Source organism: Lentinus tigrinus, assembly GCF_003813185.1.
Source record: "Lentinus tigrinus ALCF2SS1-7 unplaced genomic scaffold L226scaffold_40, whole genome shotgun sequence".
Lineage (NCBI taxonomy): Eukaryota > Fungi > Basidiomycota > Agaricomycetes > Polyporales > Polyporaceae > Lentinus > Lentinus tigrinus.
The window spans coordinates 166,520-182,052 of NW_027137949.1; the positions used below are offsets into that span (position 1 = coordinate 166,520).

The 15,533-nt window shown below is 58.1% G+C and overlaps 5 protein-coding genes across 5 annotated transcripts; 3 read left to right on the forward strand and 2 right to left on the reverse strand.

The window, feature by feature from the left end:
- Positions 1-379: 379 nt before the first annotated feature.
- Positions 380-1,067, forward strand: L226DRAFT_562991 (uncharacterized protein; the record flags this gene model as incomplete). Its single annotated transcript, XM_067683535.1, has 3 exons — positions 380-583; positions 656-766; positions 833-1,067. The coding sequence occupies 3 exons, from the start codon at positions 380-382 to the stop codon at positions 947-949; spliced, it is 432 nt and encodes a 143-aa protein (XP_067530712.1). The 3' UTR covers positions 950-1,067.
- Positions 1,068-1,594: 527 nt separating this feature from the next.
- On the forward strand, positions 1,595-8,289 carry L226DRAFT_539178 (uncharacterized protein). Its single transcript, XM_067681636.1, has 17 exons — positions 1,595-1,791; positions 1,840-1,884; positions 1,969-2,035; positions 2,091-2,350; positions 2,424-2,768; positions 2,820-3,103; positions 3,155-3,481; positions 3,531-4,626; positions 4,683-6,180; positions 6,255-6,319; positions 6,379-6,672; positions 6,730-6,874; positions 6,942-7,017; positions 7,070-7,476; positions 7,535-7,658; positions 7,713-7,831; positions 7,887-8,289. Exons 1-17 carry the CDS (start codon positions 1,756-1,758, stop codon positions 8,168-8,170), a joined length of 5,472 nt encoding a protein of 1,823 aa, XP_067530713.1. The 5' UTR covers positions 1,595-1,755; the 3' UTR covers positions 8,171-8,289.
- On the reverse strand, positions 8,140-9,016 carry L226DRAFT_514900 (ankyrin). Its single transcript, XM_067678428.1, has 3 exons — positions 8,901-9,016; positions 8,678-8,825; positions 8,140-8,605 (listed from the first exon to the last, which is right to left on the reverse strand). The coding sequence occupies exons 1-3, from the start codon at positions 8,901-8,903 to the stop codon at positions 8,298-8,300; spliced, it is 459 nt and encodes a 152-aa protein (XP_067530714.1). The 5' UTR covers positions 8,904-9,016; the 3' UTR covers positions 8,140-8,297.
- Positions 9,017-10,292: 1,276 nt separating this feature from the next.
- On the reverse strand, positions 10,293-12,730 carry L226DRAFT_470750 (uncharacterized protein; the record flags this gene model as incomplete). The annotated part of the gene is made up of 3 exons (XM_067676333.1): positions 10,293-10,713; positions 10,809-11,188; positions 12,560-12,730. 3 exons carry the CDS (start codon positions 12,728-12,730, stop codon positions 10,293-10,295), a joined length of 972 nt encoding a protein of 323 aa, XP_067530715.1.
- Positions 12,731-14,559: 1,829 nt separating this feature from the next.
- Positions 14,560-15,354, forward strand: L226DRAFT_258291 (uncharacterized protein). Its single transcript, XM_067673341.1, has one exon. It carries the CDS (start codon positions 14,645-14,647, stop codon positions 15,101-15,103), a length of 459 nt encoding a protein of 152 aa, XP_067530716.1. The 5' UTR covers positions 14,560-14,644; the 3' UTR covers positions 15,104-15,354.
- Positions 15,355-15,533: the final 179 nt, after the last annotated feature.

A 15,533-nucleotide genomic window follows, 5' to 3' on the forward strand; every position in this document is an offset into this window, starting at 1 on the left:
TCCAAGATAGTAGTCCATGTCATCGCCGGAAGAGGTCAGAATATAGTGAATACCGCTCGAGGTAGGAATAACTTACTTGCCATATGGGACACACGTTTCCGTTCGTGGTATGATGCCGAAGGAAGAAGACGCGCTTTCTCAGGGTCCTGTAAGTAATCTGTACACAGTCGCAGCTCGTAGAAGATGTCATATAGAAGATGCCATCTATCTTCCTCTCGCAGCAGGACGTGCAGGAGGGTTGCAGGCCGCAGGTGATGACTGCAATCCTAGTAGCCTGTAAGCCAATACCTGGACATACATATGAGCGTACGCTTGGCCACCAAGTCTCAACAAAGCCGCGTCTCCCTCACGACTCACCTAGACGAATTGAACTTCAACAATGGCTGCACAAGTCCCTCCCGCGCCCATGCTCCGCGGCGATGCACTCCTCATAGTCTTCGTGCACTACACTGCCCCGCCTGCCAACGACCCGGTGTTCGGGGGTTGCGACCGCCTGCAGCTCCTGGGACGCTCCATGCTACGGGCAGCATACGCTACAGCGGTGCTCAACCGCAACCCGGACCTGCGCGGAACAGCATTCGAGGTGAGATAAGCCGTTAACGAGTGGTTTGGTGTTGAAGATATCATATCAATTACTTGTACGTTGTCCTGATAGCGGCAGACCGACGAGACCCTTCAGGGCTTCGCTGCCCGCTGGGTCTCGGCGTATAGATGGCGGCAGTTTATGCGAGCAGTGCCTCCGAGAGTGAACATGTATGACCCGCAGGTGCGCATCGTCGTAACGTGATCTGTGCTATGCGCTAACAGTTGAATTTGGGTTTACTCGGATTAGGAGACGATGCGGATCTTGGAGACTTACGCGGGCGCTGTAGTCGCGCAGGGGTACCCTGGCCTAGCGGGGCAAGCGGCCTTGTTCGGCTGGATCCAGGTACTAGTTAACATGTCGTAGATTCAGGATGCAGTGAGCGAAGATGGTTGCGGAACTGGTCATAGAGTAGAATCGGGAAGGGATGCTTGAAGTGGAGAAGCTGGAATTCCGGGAGCCTTGTCTATGTAACACTTTGCCCCTTTTCATTGGTTCTTGCGCAGATACGTGTAGACATTCCTTGTGTCCGTTCAACACAGTGCCTTCTTGTGACTCGTCAGATGAGAGTAGATGTTCATATGTATAGCCCCTTGCAAGCGCGATACGATGTGTGGTCTGGAGAAATGACACGGTATTCAGCTGGAGGATATCTGAAGGATATAATGATTAGGATGTGTGGCTGACCTCATAACGTACCCCACGCCTGATAGGTTTCCTTCGTTTGTTCCAACTTTTGGAGAAGTAGGGTCGTTGTAATCCCTCGAGCGTGACCATGACAGTACTTGGTGCTCTCAGCCAAAGCCCCCTCCCCTCCCGGTGAGCGATGCACATTTCTGATACTTGTGCAAGTTCTGGTTTGCCATGGACTGAGGTCGACTTGTTCACCGAAGGTAATAGAAGTTAGTATGAAGTTCATAATGAAGTCGACTCTATTCAAGCGTAAAGATGTCGATGAGCGCCCGGCGCGACAGTGGGCTCGCGCGGTCGAGATTGTGCCGACCTGCTTCTTGCTCTCATAACACGACGTTCCGAACATTCAGAAGACCCATTTGGACGAAATTCAGAAGACCCATTTATACGACTATTCAGTGCTGCGGAGGTGTATCGAACGCTATATATCCAACTCTCGCGGTGGAGGACGTTCACCTCTGTCTGGATAGTGGTGCGGCATGAGTTCTCTGGCGTTTCTGGTGACAGAACTTCAGGTATGTCGAGCACATATTGTCTCTTATATTATGTCTCACAGTATCTAGTCTCTTGCCAGTGAGACTCGGAGGAAACACCCTGACGTGCGGGAGGTGAGCACGAAGTTCTAATATTTCCAAGGCTTCTCATCTCCGAAGTCCTCCGTACAATGCTCAAGATGCTGCCATCTCATTCAGGCTGCAGAGAAGTCTCTTGCGATCCTGCGTTTGTCTCCGGAGCAGGCCACCGCGCACTTAGCATCCGGTACGTCATGTCTCATTTCCCAGCACGCACCTCCGAACCCCGTCCTATCCTCCAGATGGTCCTCAATCCGATGACCTTCTACGCCCTGTGTTTATGGGATGCGCGACCAAGAACGCGAAGGTCGTCGCAATATCCCTCGGTTCGCTCCAACGCCTCATCGCGCTCAAGGCCGTCCCGCAATCCGCTGTTCCCCTCATAATCACAACCATGAGCGACTGCATGAACCAAGGCGTGGACATTCAGCTGCGTATCCTCCAAACTCTCCTCTCCCTCATCACCAACTTCCCCGCTGTCCATGGGCAACTCCTTGGCGATGTGAGTGCCAGATTGACTAAGCTCGGCAAGGCGCACCGGAGTCAGTGTTGCTGACTTGGTCTTCGCGTCGCAGGCGCTGCTGCTATGCTTTAGGCTGCACGAGTCCCGCATCGCGGTGGTGTCATCCACTGCTGCTGCCACCCTGCGGCAGCTCGTAATGTTCGTCGTAGATAAAGTTGTCGATGAGGACCGGAGAGACGAGCTCACAGAGAGCGCGAAGACGGAGGCGGTACTGCCAAATGGTGCCACAACGAAACTGGGCCCATCCGCACATGACGCATATGCCGTCTTTGAGGACCTGTGCCTGCTTGCGAACTCAGAGCATCCGCAGTTTCTGAAGCTCGAAGCGCTCCGAAAGACGTTCGCTCTGGAGCTGATCGAGAGTGTGCTGACGAACTATCACGACCTCTTCCGAAAGGTAACGTTATTTTGGTAGGGCATTCAAACTTTACTGACGCGGCTCGCGTAGCATGACGAATTGTTGCTCCTGCTCCAGCACCATCTATGTCCTCTCGTGCACAAGTCGCTCTCGGACCGACCCAATTTCCCGCTCACGCTTCGATGCACGCGGGTGGTATTCCTGCTGCTCAAGCAATTCTCGCCTGAGCTCAAGACCGAGTCGGAAGTGTTCCTCATGCTACTCATCAGGATAGTCGGTGCGGAGAGCGGCGACACTGACCCCGTTGACACTGCCCAAGGACACACAGTCCGGCCTCTTTGGATGCGGGTGCTAGCCATGGAGATCATGCGTGGGTACGTCTGTGTGTCTTGGTGCCAGTCAGTATCTGATCACCTCTCTACCAGATTGTGCAGCGATGCAGAGCTCATGCGCAGCGTGTGGGATCGCTACGACGCGGAAGAGGGCGGCTCAAAGGTGTTCACATCGCTCATCACCGCACTCAAGCGACTAGTCACCGAGCGACCTGCACTCCTTGGAGTAGGCCAACAGATGTTCGGCGTAGGAGTGTCGACCCATTCGAGCTCAAGCGCAGATGGTGCGTATGCTCTGGACGTGGGCGGCGTGGCCGGAATGGTTGCAAGCGCGGCCAGCGCCACGGTATCCGGCGTCGCGAACATGATGACCACCGAGGCTGGGCTCAGCGTACAGACGTCTGCAATGAAGCTGCAATGGTACGTTTCTCGCCATCGATGTTACGTTGTTCCTCATATGTCGCCTTAGTATCGACCAACTCGACAAAGCCGACTCACCACCCATCCCGGAGTCATATCTCTACCTGCTCGGCGTGCAATGTCTCGTTTCGCTCTGCGAAGGGTTCGCGACCTTCACGGCGCCTCTGTACAACTCGATCATGGTGCAGAAGCCTCGTACGGCCGGCGAGCCTGTCATCCGCGCGCCTCCCGCGCTCGACCTCTCGACCCTCCCGCAAGACGAGCCGGTCACCCACCAGCTGCAGACTGTGCACAACATGGTTGAGAGCGGGTGGCCCGCGCTTCTTGCAGCGCTCTCCTTCCTCATCTCGACCAACCTCTCAGACGAGCTGTTTGTGGACGTGCTGGCTAGCTACCAAGCGCTGACCACCGTCTCGGGCATGCTTGGGTTGACGACTCCGCGCGACGCGTTCTTCACCAGTCTTGCGCGCCTGGCAATCCCGACGCGCGTCGTGTCCAGCATCGACTCGTACATCCCCGCAGAGCCGAGTACGCCGCGCACCGCCGCGAGCGCAATCTCGGAGACCTTTGGGCTGCCTGGAGGAAGCGCCCAGCCCCCCGGGCTCTCGGAACGCAACATGGCGTGTCTGAAGGTGCTTGTCGCGAGCGCGATGTTCCTCGCGGGCAGCCTTGGTCCCAGTTGGTTCGACATCCTCGAGGCGCTGCAGAATGCAGACTACGTCCTAACAATGAAAGGCGCTCGCGCTGCTACAAGCAAACGCAATACGATCGGCCCTGGGGCAGGCTCTCTTCCTCCCTCACGCTCTGTGTCATCGTCGGGTCCTGCGACAAGTGGTGCACCTCAGCCGCCCTCATCGCCGACGCCGCGTCACCCGCTGCTTGCAGACCTCGACCCGGACAGTCTGGAGCATTCGATCCAGAGGCTGTTCGACGCATCGAAGAATCTGGAGGACAGTGCCTTTTGCGACTTTGTCAAGGCGCTGTGCAAGCTGAGCGGCGCGATGATCGGGATGCAGTCTGACACGCTCGAGGGCACTAATGAGTCGATGGAAGAGCTCGCGGCCAGCCCGAGTTCGATGTTGTCCCCCTCGGCGGAACCAGCACACAGGCGGAGAGTAAGCGGTATCCATCTGCCTCGTACGCTGGTAGGTGTCATGCTGCTCTTTGTTCGATGACTGTCTCACCAAACCTCAAATTGTAGCGTAGTGGCGACTTTGGTATAGCGAAGCTCGGCGGGGTTGCCATGCTCAATATCCATCGACTTATCTATAGATCGCCCGATGTCGCCTGGGACCCCATCACTGGCCATCTCCTTTCCGTCGTTCGACACTATCATGCTCCTCCCACCATCCGCATCCAGGCTGCGAGAGTGCTTGACGACATCCTCGTCGTCGTTCCTCGCAACGTTACCTCATCCACAGAGCTACAGCCGGTCGTCCAACGGAGAGTACTCGACGTGCTTGCCTCACAGGTGATCCCTCCGGAGTCGTCTGCTTTGGCGGGGAACAGTACAACAATCGAGCTGCGCAAGATGGGGCTCGAGACGTTGCACCAGATTCTGCAGTCATCTGGACACACCTTGGTCGTTGGCTGGGAGACTATCTTCGAGATGCTCGGCAGCGTCTGCAAGTCTGCTCCTCCACCTTCTGGCTCTGTCACCCCTACACCGTCTAACTCCTTGCAAGACTTGGGCAAGAACCGGCCGCCACCATTGAGCTATCTCAACGAGAAGAGCTATACGTCCCTGGTGAAGATCGCCTTCCAGTCCCTCACGTTGGTCTGTGACTCCTTGTCTTCGTTGTCTCCCGAGCACCTGCGTCTATGCATCAGCACGCTTGGCCAGTTCGGTCGCCAGGCTGATACCAACATCGCTCTGACGGCAGCTGAGAGTCTGCTCTGGGGTGTGTCCGATTCGATTCAAGCGAAGCGCCGAGATGAGGACAAGGAGCCGGAGTACAGTGCGCTCTGGATGTTCCTCCTGCTCGAAGTGCTAGGACTCTGTACGGACGCACGGCCCGAAGTTCGCGTCGGCGCGATCCAGACGCTCTTCCGGACCTTGCAGCTCTATGGTGCAACCTTGAGCTTGGAGACATGGGATGAGTGCATCTGGAAAGTGACCTTCCCGCTTCTCGACTCGATCACGGCTTCAATACGACGGAGTGCCGCTATGACGCCGGGAGATGAGCCGTCGAGCCCGGCACCCGCACCCGCAGCTGATCTCCAATGGGACGAGTCCAAGATTCTGGCGCTGCAGTCGATCGGCTCCATCTTCCATGACTTCCTCACGAGCAAGATCATGCGGCTCGACTCGTTCGTGAAGGCATGGGAGGTCTTCGTCGGCCACATCCAGGATTCGTGGCTCCACGACAATCGCACCATCACCGCGACCGCGCTGCGCTGCCTCGAAAAGGCCATCAGGGCGTGTTCCGTCGCGGAGGACCTCAAGGCACAGACAATGGAAGCCCTTGAGATTGCGTGGCGGGCGTGTGATGAGATGGGTGCCACCGTTGCTGAGCGGGAAGCGTCGTCTCCTGGAGCCAAGTCGCCGACGCTGGCGGGGTCGGCTGTCAAGCCTCTTACACAAGAGGCTCTGATGGCATACGTGGACGTTATACGGTGCACGAGAAGCCTGTCCAGGCAGCTGGAAGACCACGAGTGGCAGCTTGAGCGCCTCACGCGCCTCATGACAATCCTGAAAGGTCCGTGGTCTTGATACGGTTCAATCTCGAAGCTAACGATCGATATCAATATCCGCATCGACTTTTGGTTTTAGGAGTTCTGACGTATCCAAGTTCGCCGGACTTCAGGCCGGATATCGACGCACTCAGCCCCGTCCAGGTCAGTTCTTTCATTTTCGTTTGCTATTCTGTGCCTGTCTTAATGAATTGCGGTAACAGGCAGTCGTAATGGAAGCCGTAGACAGCATCGACCTAACGGCGCAAGGCGTTATCTCTCTCGTCCTACGTGACTTGTCGGAATACGCTACCCTTCCCTTCCTCGCCGCCTTCGACGTCCAGACTCCCCTACCTAGCAGTCTTCCGTCCGGTTCCAGGGTCTCTCGGACCGCGCCCAGCCGCGTGACCTACATCGCGTTGTCCAAGAAGACGATGCCACAGTTGGTCGACCTCTTCCTCCGCTTCAAGGACGATGCTGCGATCTATGCGGACGGCACGGTGGAAACCATATTCGCGGTGCGTCTTTGATCGGTTTTATTGCAAGGTTTGCACCCTGAATGAACTGTTTGACAGGCGTACTCTATTCCGATCAAGCTCAAGTACGAGTGTCCGGCGCCATCCAAGTTTGGGAAGGACCAGCCGCTCTGGAAGACGGCGACCGCCAGCTTCCTCCGTATCGTCAGGGAGTGCGGCGACCAGATGCGGAAGCTACGTGAAAGTAAGGGGTCTACCAACGTATGATGCGTCCGTGGATGCCTGATAACCTTCCATCTTCGTCTGTTCAGAGATTCCAGACGAACGGGTAGAAGGGGTCTGGAGGCAGGTAGTCGACACGTTCCGCGGGGCGATCCTTGCAGACTGGTGCGTGCAAGCCTATGGATGTAAAGCGGCTCCGCTCATCCCATTCGTACAGCTCCGCTGTCGAGCAGTTCCCTCTCGACGTCCAGGAAGCCGAGGAGAACTTTGATCTGTCGCTCGTCGCGTCGCTTGAGATTGACGTCGTGCCTTACCTTGGAGAGGCTTCCGTCCCAGACTACATCGTGTCGCAGCTGGCCCGAGTCCTGCAGCAAGGAAGCCGTCTGCGGACGACTGACGACGACTTGCCGCCCTCGCCGTCTTCCCTGCCTGATGTCCCACTGCCTCGAGGCTCCAAGGGCAGTAGAGAAAGTCAATCATCCAAGGACTTCGATAAGGCGGAGAATTTCGGCCATGGCCACATTGGCGCAGGCACAACGGCGCTTGGCCACTTCCTTCCTCGAGAACGGTTCTCTTACTGGTGCTTTGATCTCTTGTTCCTGATATGTTCGGATACCTCCCAAGGTGAGTGGCCGTCGCGATGCTTCCATGCACACACAGCTCATGAAGCAATGGTATACAGATCAAATATCGGCGCGGAGGCGGATTACGGCACTGAGCATCCCTTCGTTACTTGAACGATGCCGGCTCACACTTGTCGGATATGTTGCGGACGAGTCTTTGCGGGGAAACCTGCCATTCCCAAGGTCGGTAACCATCTCTTCATACCCCAAATGTGTAGCGTTGACGTGGAAATTAAGGGCACGAGAGGAAGAGCTACTCTATGTCCTTAGGAAGCTCCTTCACCTCAGGTTATGGCCCGGTACGCTGTGGGCCGCGCTGTCAGATTCGCCTTCACAGTACTCCTCAAAGCAACCAGGTTCGTGCCCACCTGTCGCATCGTGGTATATGGCACCGCTGACGCTTTGCTACAGCTATCGACCAGTCCCTCGCGCCTTCGGCGTTGATTGCGGATGCGGTCAAACGTTCTACGAAAGCGCACCTCTTCCATTTCTACCCCATCCTCTGCGAGATCATCGGCATCCCTCGTAGAGTGCCGATGGCATGGGTCATGACAGGTGCCCATCGTATGTCGGCGGAGTCTGGGAAAACCCCGGTCGAGGACACTCCTGACGGACATGCGGTCGAGCTTGATGCACGGACGTTAGCGAAAGACTGTTTGAAAGCAGTAGGGAGAGAGCTTGGAGTCGGCCATTGAGTGTTTGTTGTCTGTTGTTTCTACCATCACATCGTGCTATATGATCATCGTACATTTTACACTGTATACTTCTTTTTGTAATGGTCTCGTAATGGAGGAATGCTATCTGTAACCCTTCTTTGAGAGCTTAGTGCAGCGGCCCTGGGATTCCCGGTAGCGGTTCCTTCAAATCGTCCTCGGTCGCTCCCAACATCTTCAGCAAGTCATCCTTTTTGAACATGCGCGCCGTTTGGATTGCCGTCGGCCTGCCGTGGCGGGGATCCGCTCCGCCTTCCACCAGCACGCGGACGACCTCGTCGTGACCTTTGAATGCAGCCCCGGCAAGCGGCGACTGTCCCTGGTCATTGACGCCGTTACCGTCCGCACCTCTGGCCAGTAGCTCCTTGACGAGGTCGGCGTGGCCGTTATAAGCGGCGAGCATCAGGAGCGTGTTCCCTAACCCATCCAACGCAGACACATCAGCGTGAGCACACATCGGACGAGCGATCGGTCGACTTCACGACGAACCCTTGTCATTCGTGAGGTTCGGAGGCAAACCCGCATCGACGGCCTGCAGGAGGAGCTCCGCGTTGTTGTCACGGGCAGCATCGAACATCCGATGCGCGAAGTCGAGCGTTTCCTGCGGAAGGCTCTCCACGCCCGGCTTGGTGTTTGTCTGGGAGAAAGCGGCGTGATTAGGCAGGCGATGGTCCGAGATGCCCAGCGCGAGTGCGTTCTGGGGCGTACACACCATCGTATGCGGCAGGGGCGATCGCGTTCTTGGGCCCTATCTCGCGCTCACCGCTTGCAGGTTGAAGTTGCAGTACAAGCACCGCTGTCGCCGCGAGGCTTCGTAGAAGTTCGCCGTGGCTGGGAAGAGAAGCGGGCTCCTTACATAGCACGGAGCGCACCCGGGTGGTCAGTTGACAAAGCTTCTCGGGTCAAACGCGTGACCGGAGAAGGCCGTGTATGATAGAGTACAGGGTACAGTGGCAGAACAAGTGCGGAGTAGTAGGTATGCATAGCACTGCTGCACCCACAGATACATGGTACACCGGACAGATCCAGTCATTGGTAGAGAATAGAAAGTCAGCGACGCTTGGTTGGGGTCTCGCCAACCAGGATTCTGCCTCTGAAGCTCCCGGCGCGTACAGGCGTGCGCGCGTCTCCGAAGCCTCCCAAGTCTGCAGGGCTACTGCTCACGGGAGGGCCTTCATCTCCGGACGAGAACCAATCCTGCGAGCCAGCCGCACCCAACGCGAGGAGATCAGGCGAGCTATCGCGGAGCTTCCATTCGTCGCCCTCGCCCTCTTCTGTGACGTTCAAGAGCGTGCGCTGCCGTCGCGCCTTCGTAGGGGTCGCGAGCTCATCCATGTCATCGTCGTCTTCATCCGTGTCAATGATCAGGCTGTCCACCCGACTGAGCTGGGACAAAGACTGTGACTGCGTCCGGGAGGTCGAAGATGTAGACGCCCTGGAGTTCGCGTTAGCAAACAGCGCAGGGATTCGCGCTTGAGATTGAGACTGCGACCGCGTCTGCGACTGTGTCTGGCTCTTCATATTTTGGGTCAGCGTCCTCTTCGGCTTGACCGGTGTCGCCGCCACAAGGACACTGCCCATCGAAGCCGTCTTCGCCACACCCGCATTCGTCTTCGTCTGGCTATCGGCGCCCCCCTGGTCACCCACAGCGAGCCGCTGGCTCTGCGTGCGCGAGAGCGATGGCCCAGGTGCGGGGACGGACGCAGTGCGCTCGAGCTCGGCCTTCTTCGCGGCCGCGCGGGCCTTGCTGAACTTGGTCGTCATGGTAACCTCGAACATTGTCGCACGCTTGCGCAGGCCATTCGGGCCGATGCTGAGCGAGCGCGACCGCTCCCGCTTCTCCTGCTCGAGTGAGAGAGACAGCGAGCGGGACCGGGAGCGCAGGTCCGTCTCCTTGCTCTTGCCCTTGGTAGTGGTAGTGGTAGTGGAAGAAGTGCCCTTGGACGACGCGGTGACAGTGGCGGAAGTGGACTTGATGCGCTTGGCGGCTGGCTTGGGGGAAAGAGGAGGCGAGAGTAGGAGAGAGTCCGTGTCTGTGTCACCTGCATCTGGAAAGAGCTTGGACCTAAAGAGAGTGCACAGCTCCGGGAGCTTCGCCTTGAACCTATGGCCGTTCTATGTCAGCCTGGGGGCTGCACTCGGAGTGCCAATGTGGTGAAGACGCAGAGACGTACAGGGGCTCGACGACGTCTTCGCAGAATGCCTGCATCCAGTCCCGGTCGTCTTTCACCTTTTCCTTGCCCTTACCAGGCTTTGTGACCTGGCTGCGATCCAGCGAGCTGTCCACAGACTGCATAAGCTGCCACATCGCCATCTTGTCCATGTAGCTCTCGAGCCGCTCCTCGAGCGGCGGCGACGGCGGCTCCCGTTCAGGCTCTCGTTCCCTGCGCTTCCGTTTCTTCGGCTTCGACGGCGAGAGCGAGGGCGGCAACGACTGCGGCTGGGTCGCCGCCTCGCCTGACGGCGCAGCGCGTTCTCCCGGGAGAGAGAGCAGCAGGAAATGCAGGAGGATCTGGATCTGGACCCTGCAAGATTGATGGCACGGGAGGCGGCGTGTGAGCACGGGCGCACGCATAGACAGATCGGGGAAAACACATGGGCCCCCGAAGCCGCCACTCACTCTCTCCGCTCGAACTTCTCGAGCCACGCGTTTTTGAGGCGCTCCTGCGCATCATACTCTGCCTCCTGGCTCTGGTCGTGCTCTTGCTTTGGGTCGTGGTCGTCGGGACCGACCTTGTCCTTGTGGTAGGCGTACCACATGTATTCTTCTTCCGAGTCTGCCGGCTCGTTCTCTTCAAGCAGTAGCCGGCGGACGCGGGTGTGGTACTTCTGCGAGGCGGCACGGCTTGTCAGCAGAATGGACTTGAGGAGGGAGTGTAATGGATGGGCGGCCGGCAAGGAGGTTGACGCTTCAGCCGGGGAAGGCGATATCGATACCGTGGTTGCGGTTGCCGACACGCGCATTAGGGCAGGTATCAGGATATGCAGCGGCATTATTGACTGGGAGTAGAGCGGTCAGCGTTCTGTACATGCTGTGCGGACGTCCGCGGAGCGATATGGCAATAATGGAGGCTCCAGAGAGTCATATGAGCGGAGCTATTAATCGCAAGGGGCAGGGGAGCGGCGGAAATAACACAGAATGAAGTGTGAGGAGTGAGCAGGCCACGAATGGCATGCGCAAGGACATGCACGCTCGCGTGCATATCACCGCAGTTAAGATTGACTATGACGAAGCAATAGGCGGGAAGCGCTGATGCTGTAAAGCGACAGAGCGAGCGGGACAGGTGCGCTGCTGCCGCGCTCAAAAGGCGCCGACGTCCGGGATGCATTACACTCGAACGGGCTCTTAATGAAGTGCTGCGGGGCGCAGAGCATGTCGTATCGATGCAGTGCGGGACCGCGGGCGAGGCGGGCGAGGAGGAGGTCTCGCTTCTGCGTGACTAACCGCTTTAGCCAACTCGGAGCCTGTATCCACATGAGCGATGCCGTGCTCAACATGTCTCACGGACGTCTCAGTAATTCAGTCCGCTAGCTTCTGCCAGATGATCAGCCACGCCCTGCAGGATATGGAGTGAAAGCGGACAGGACAATAGGCCCATGTTAGAAGCCCACGGCATGTAGGCTCAGAAGGGGGTTTATGAGTAAGTTGGTATCGCCTTCATCGGTGAAAAGTGATATGACGACAAGAAGTCACTATCTTGATAATTCCAGTGTTTTTTGCAATCCATCCGTTGGAGAATCGAAGAAGGATAGTAGGGCCCTTGCCAAAGGAACGGAATCATCCATGTACGCCACCGCATAACTGTGCTCTACACGTGTAGGCGATATGAGGGCCAAGACAGGCCCTCGGGTCATTAGGCGTCGCCCCAGAAGAGTAGTAGTCTTCCACAAGGACAGAGAATGCACTTCTGCGTAAGCCACATACTTAGCCCAATCACGACACGTGTTCATGTGGCTCCAAGCATAACGCCATACGAGTGCCTGTGCATTCAGTCACCGTGACTGAAAGCATTCAGCGCGCAAAAGATTCCGAGGACAGATGGAGAGATAGAGAGGTACCACCACGTTCAAGAGGCGATGCGACGCATGTAGGGTGCCCGGGAAGCGCATCCCCGAGCACCCCACATCGTGGTCGTCCAGCAGCTCATGCGTCTACACGCAGGCCGGGAGCCCGGGGGCGCTGCAGGCCTCGAGCAGGCCTTATGCGCTCTTGGTGTGGATTATATACCTCCACGGCGCAGGCTCGTGGCACGCCAATGCGAGCAAATCGGACGCGTACCGCGCACAGCTGATCGAGAACAGTGTAAACCACGACAAAAGAGGGATACGAAGAAAAAATCAGAAAGACACGAGGCGGGCGTGACGGCTCACCTGTGGTAACCATAGAAATTGTAGGTAGGTCCGGGAGACGTATTCCTCTGGCGTCTCCGCGGCCGCATCGGGATACGGCAGTTCGCGGTTGAGATTCCGCTCCTGCGTGGCAAGCCACTTCACGGCAGGGTTCGTCGGGAGGCTGTACAGCGGTTGTGTGATCGACGCCATGGCCATGGCTGTTGTCTGTGCAAACCTGCGCGGTGGTTAAGGCTGGACAGAGCCGGACGTCGGAGATGGCGGTAGCGGAAGGGAACCAAGCGGCGAATTACCAGGGTCGCGCGACGCGTTTGTGACGGTGTGACAAGCGCGGCGATCACGTGAACCTGGGTGTGCGGTGGGAAGGTGTGATGCGTGACAGGGGCTGGCTAAGGGGGGCTAAGCTGCTTCTGTGGTTGCTACGTGCTCGTCCTCCGCCTCGTCTTCTCGGCCTTCGACCGGATGCTGTGTGGGCCGTGCGTCGAGGCTCGACGCCCTGTTGTCATCCTCGCCCCGCCTAAGCTGCCTGTGGGAGCCGTCTGCGCGCATATCGGCCCTGGTGCGTCTTCCTGGCCCAGCGGCATCCTCCTCTCCCTCGTTGCCAGGATGGACGTAATGCGACCACTAATGGCACCGTCAGCGACGTGTGCGGCGTCCCGTAGCACCCACCCTGTCCGCTGATCGCACCCGACGGAGAATGGATCCGCAGTGACCGTGGACGATTGGGATATGGAGGCGGAAAGACAAGCCAAGATTCGGACGCGAGCGGTGACGATATCATGATATCGACCCTCGATGGCCTTGATAGGTAAGCATGCCCAGCGATTCATTCTACGGACATCCCGGTGATACATACGCCCGTCCTTAGTGACGATGCCATCTCATCCATCCATACTTGGCTCCTCTTCGGAGGCGCTCCCAGAGCTATTATCCATAATGAACCGCAATTAACCTCCATTAACCCGCAGGGTGCTGAGTCAGAGAAGCTGATCCCGAAGCCTGACCCCAGTTCGCCGCTTGACGGCAGCAATGAATTGCCACACCCGTGATTCATCGCTCGACGCTCTTCGACAGCAGCACTGCGCTTGCACGACGAGGGAGGGATCTTGGCCGGTTAATCACCGGCTGCGTTCGTGCTTCCCTCGGTGTGGGGACGTTCGGGACTACAATGAGGCCATGGTGTTGTTCTGTGCCTTGCTCATCGATTGTCCTCCAGGTTTCCACATTGCACAGAACGCAGTGTATCCTTCCTTGCATCCCATCTCACGCTGCAAACTAGCCTGGGACCTGCACTAGGTTTTATGAAGAACGCCGCAGCGCATCCCGGGATTCCCATGGTCCCACGCGCGGGCGCACAGTACAACTCCAATCTGCAAATGAAGATTCGTATGCTCGTTCTCGTCCGTGCTCACGTCACGGCTGCAGACCGCAAGCCCTGCCAGTGCCATCGCTATGGCCCGGACCTGTCTATTCGGTGAGCCCGAGGCAAAGGCGCGCGCCTGAGCTTGCAGTTGTCATGATCGCTGCTGTTCCCACCTTCTTCGCGCCGTCCGGGTGCAATCACTTGAGCTCAGAAGCATGCTGCGTTACCGTGTTTTCGAAAGGCCGCTGCCCGCCCGCTACGGCGTCGTCCGCGTCGTGACGGCTCCCTCGCTGCAATGCGGGGCCCGCCAGATGTTCAAGTTTGGGGCACGACTGCGATCAGGGCCGCGCCTGGCATCAAATTGCAATGGACACATACACCCGGTCGACCTCGGGCTCAGCCTCCATATGTCCTAACCGCGACCTCGTGTTCGAAGCGAAGATGACGACGAGGGCCCTCCACCGGAACTGGTTGAGACAAGCCCGCAGGTATTTCCGAGTCGGAGTCCTGAGCTTCCTCGCAGACGCAGCGGTATCCACGGCTGTCAGCGGTCGTCAGCGTCGACCACACTAGGCAGGCGTGGGTCGGTGCCCAGGAGAAACGATGCTGATCGACGAGGAGGCGAGCCGGGGACCGAGTGCTAAAATGGCAGCGGTCGCAACACGCCGTGCAGCTGCAGACGACGGATAATTGCGTTCAAAATTGCTGCCTTCATTGCGATCGATTGACTGTTGCTGTGGAGGATGCTGGAAGTATTAATTGTGGTGGGAGAGGGGCGGGGTTGCGACGGGCACACGGAGAGTGTCCTCGAAGCATGCGAGCACGAGGCGTCGGCAGCCCGCGTCCGGTTGGTTGCCTTGTCACTGCTGATGACGATCGGCAACGGCCACCCATTCAGTGTCCCTGGCTGCTGGACCTGGGATCCGCCCTCGACGCGGTTGCCAGCGACGTCGCAGACGCGCGCAGCAGCGCCAGGCGCCGGGGCCGATCCTATCTCGCCGCGCATCAACACTGCCCAGAAAGGCACTCGCCCCGCCGATCGCCCCCTCCCCGTCGAAAACCACTCGCGCGCGAGGGGCGCGAGCTCGGTGTGCGCGAGGTCGCGCGCGTACGCATCGGTCGCGGGCCCGCGCGTGCGAGGTCGTGCGCGCCATCATGGCCGTAATGCCGTCGCAACGCGGGTAGCTATCCGAACACATTAGCGTCAGCCGGGACGCCGGACATCGCTGGCCCTCCCTGGTAACAAGCTCTAGACTGCGAGTGCACCTCCCGGACCTGCGCCTGGTGTTCCCGCGTCAGAATCCCAGGATGCAACGACGTCCCTTGGCACCGGCGTCAGAGTGCTGTTTCGGGACTAGTCTCCCTCCATTGCGCAACGGCTTCAAAGTTTCCCCAGGGTTGTGGCAATAATTCTCGCTCGATCGCGTCGATAAGTTTCGGTTTCGGCTCTATTTCGTCGCAGCGCGTAGCCGCTCATCATGCTCGCTCGGTCTCCAGGTTATTTCCACGCGTCCGGGGGCTCCTTGCTCTCCTTCCCTTTCCTCTCGTCCGTGACCATCCCATCTCCGGGTCTGGCATCTCCCCTCCCTCCCCCCGAACCGATGTGCTGAAGCTCTCTGGGTCTGTGTGTAT

Coding starts and splice junctions, on each gene's coding strand:
- L226DRAFT_258291 (XM_067673341.1), top strand. CDS start 14,645: ATGCTGGAAGTATTAATTGTGGTGGGAGAGGGGCGGGGTTGCGACGGG.
- L226DRAFT_514900 (XM_067678428.1), bottom strand. Junction 8,606..8,677: donor GAACCTCACGAATGACAAGG/GTTCGTCGTGAA, acceptor TGGATGGGTTAG/GGAACACGCTCCTGATGCTC.
- L226DRAFT_539178 (XM_067681636.1), top strand. CDS start 1,756: ATGAGTTCTCTGGCGTTTCTGGTGACAGAACTTCAG. Junction 1,792..1,839: donor TTCTGGTGACAGAACTTCAG/GTATGTCGAGCA, acceptor CACAGTATCTAG/TCTCTTGCCAGTGAGACTCG. Junction 2,036..2,090: donor CACCGCGCACTTAGCATCCG/GTACGTCATGTC, acceptor CCTATCCTCCAG/ATGGTCCTCAATCCGATGAC.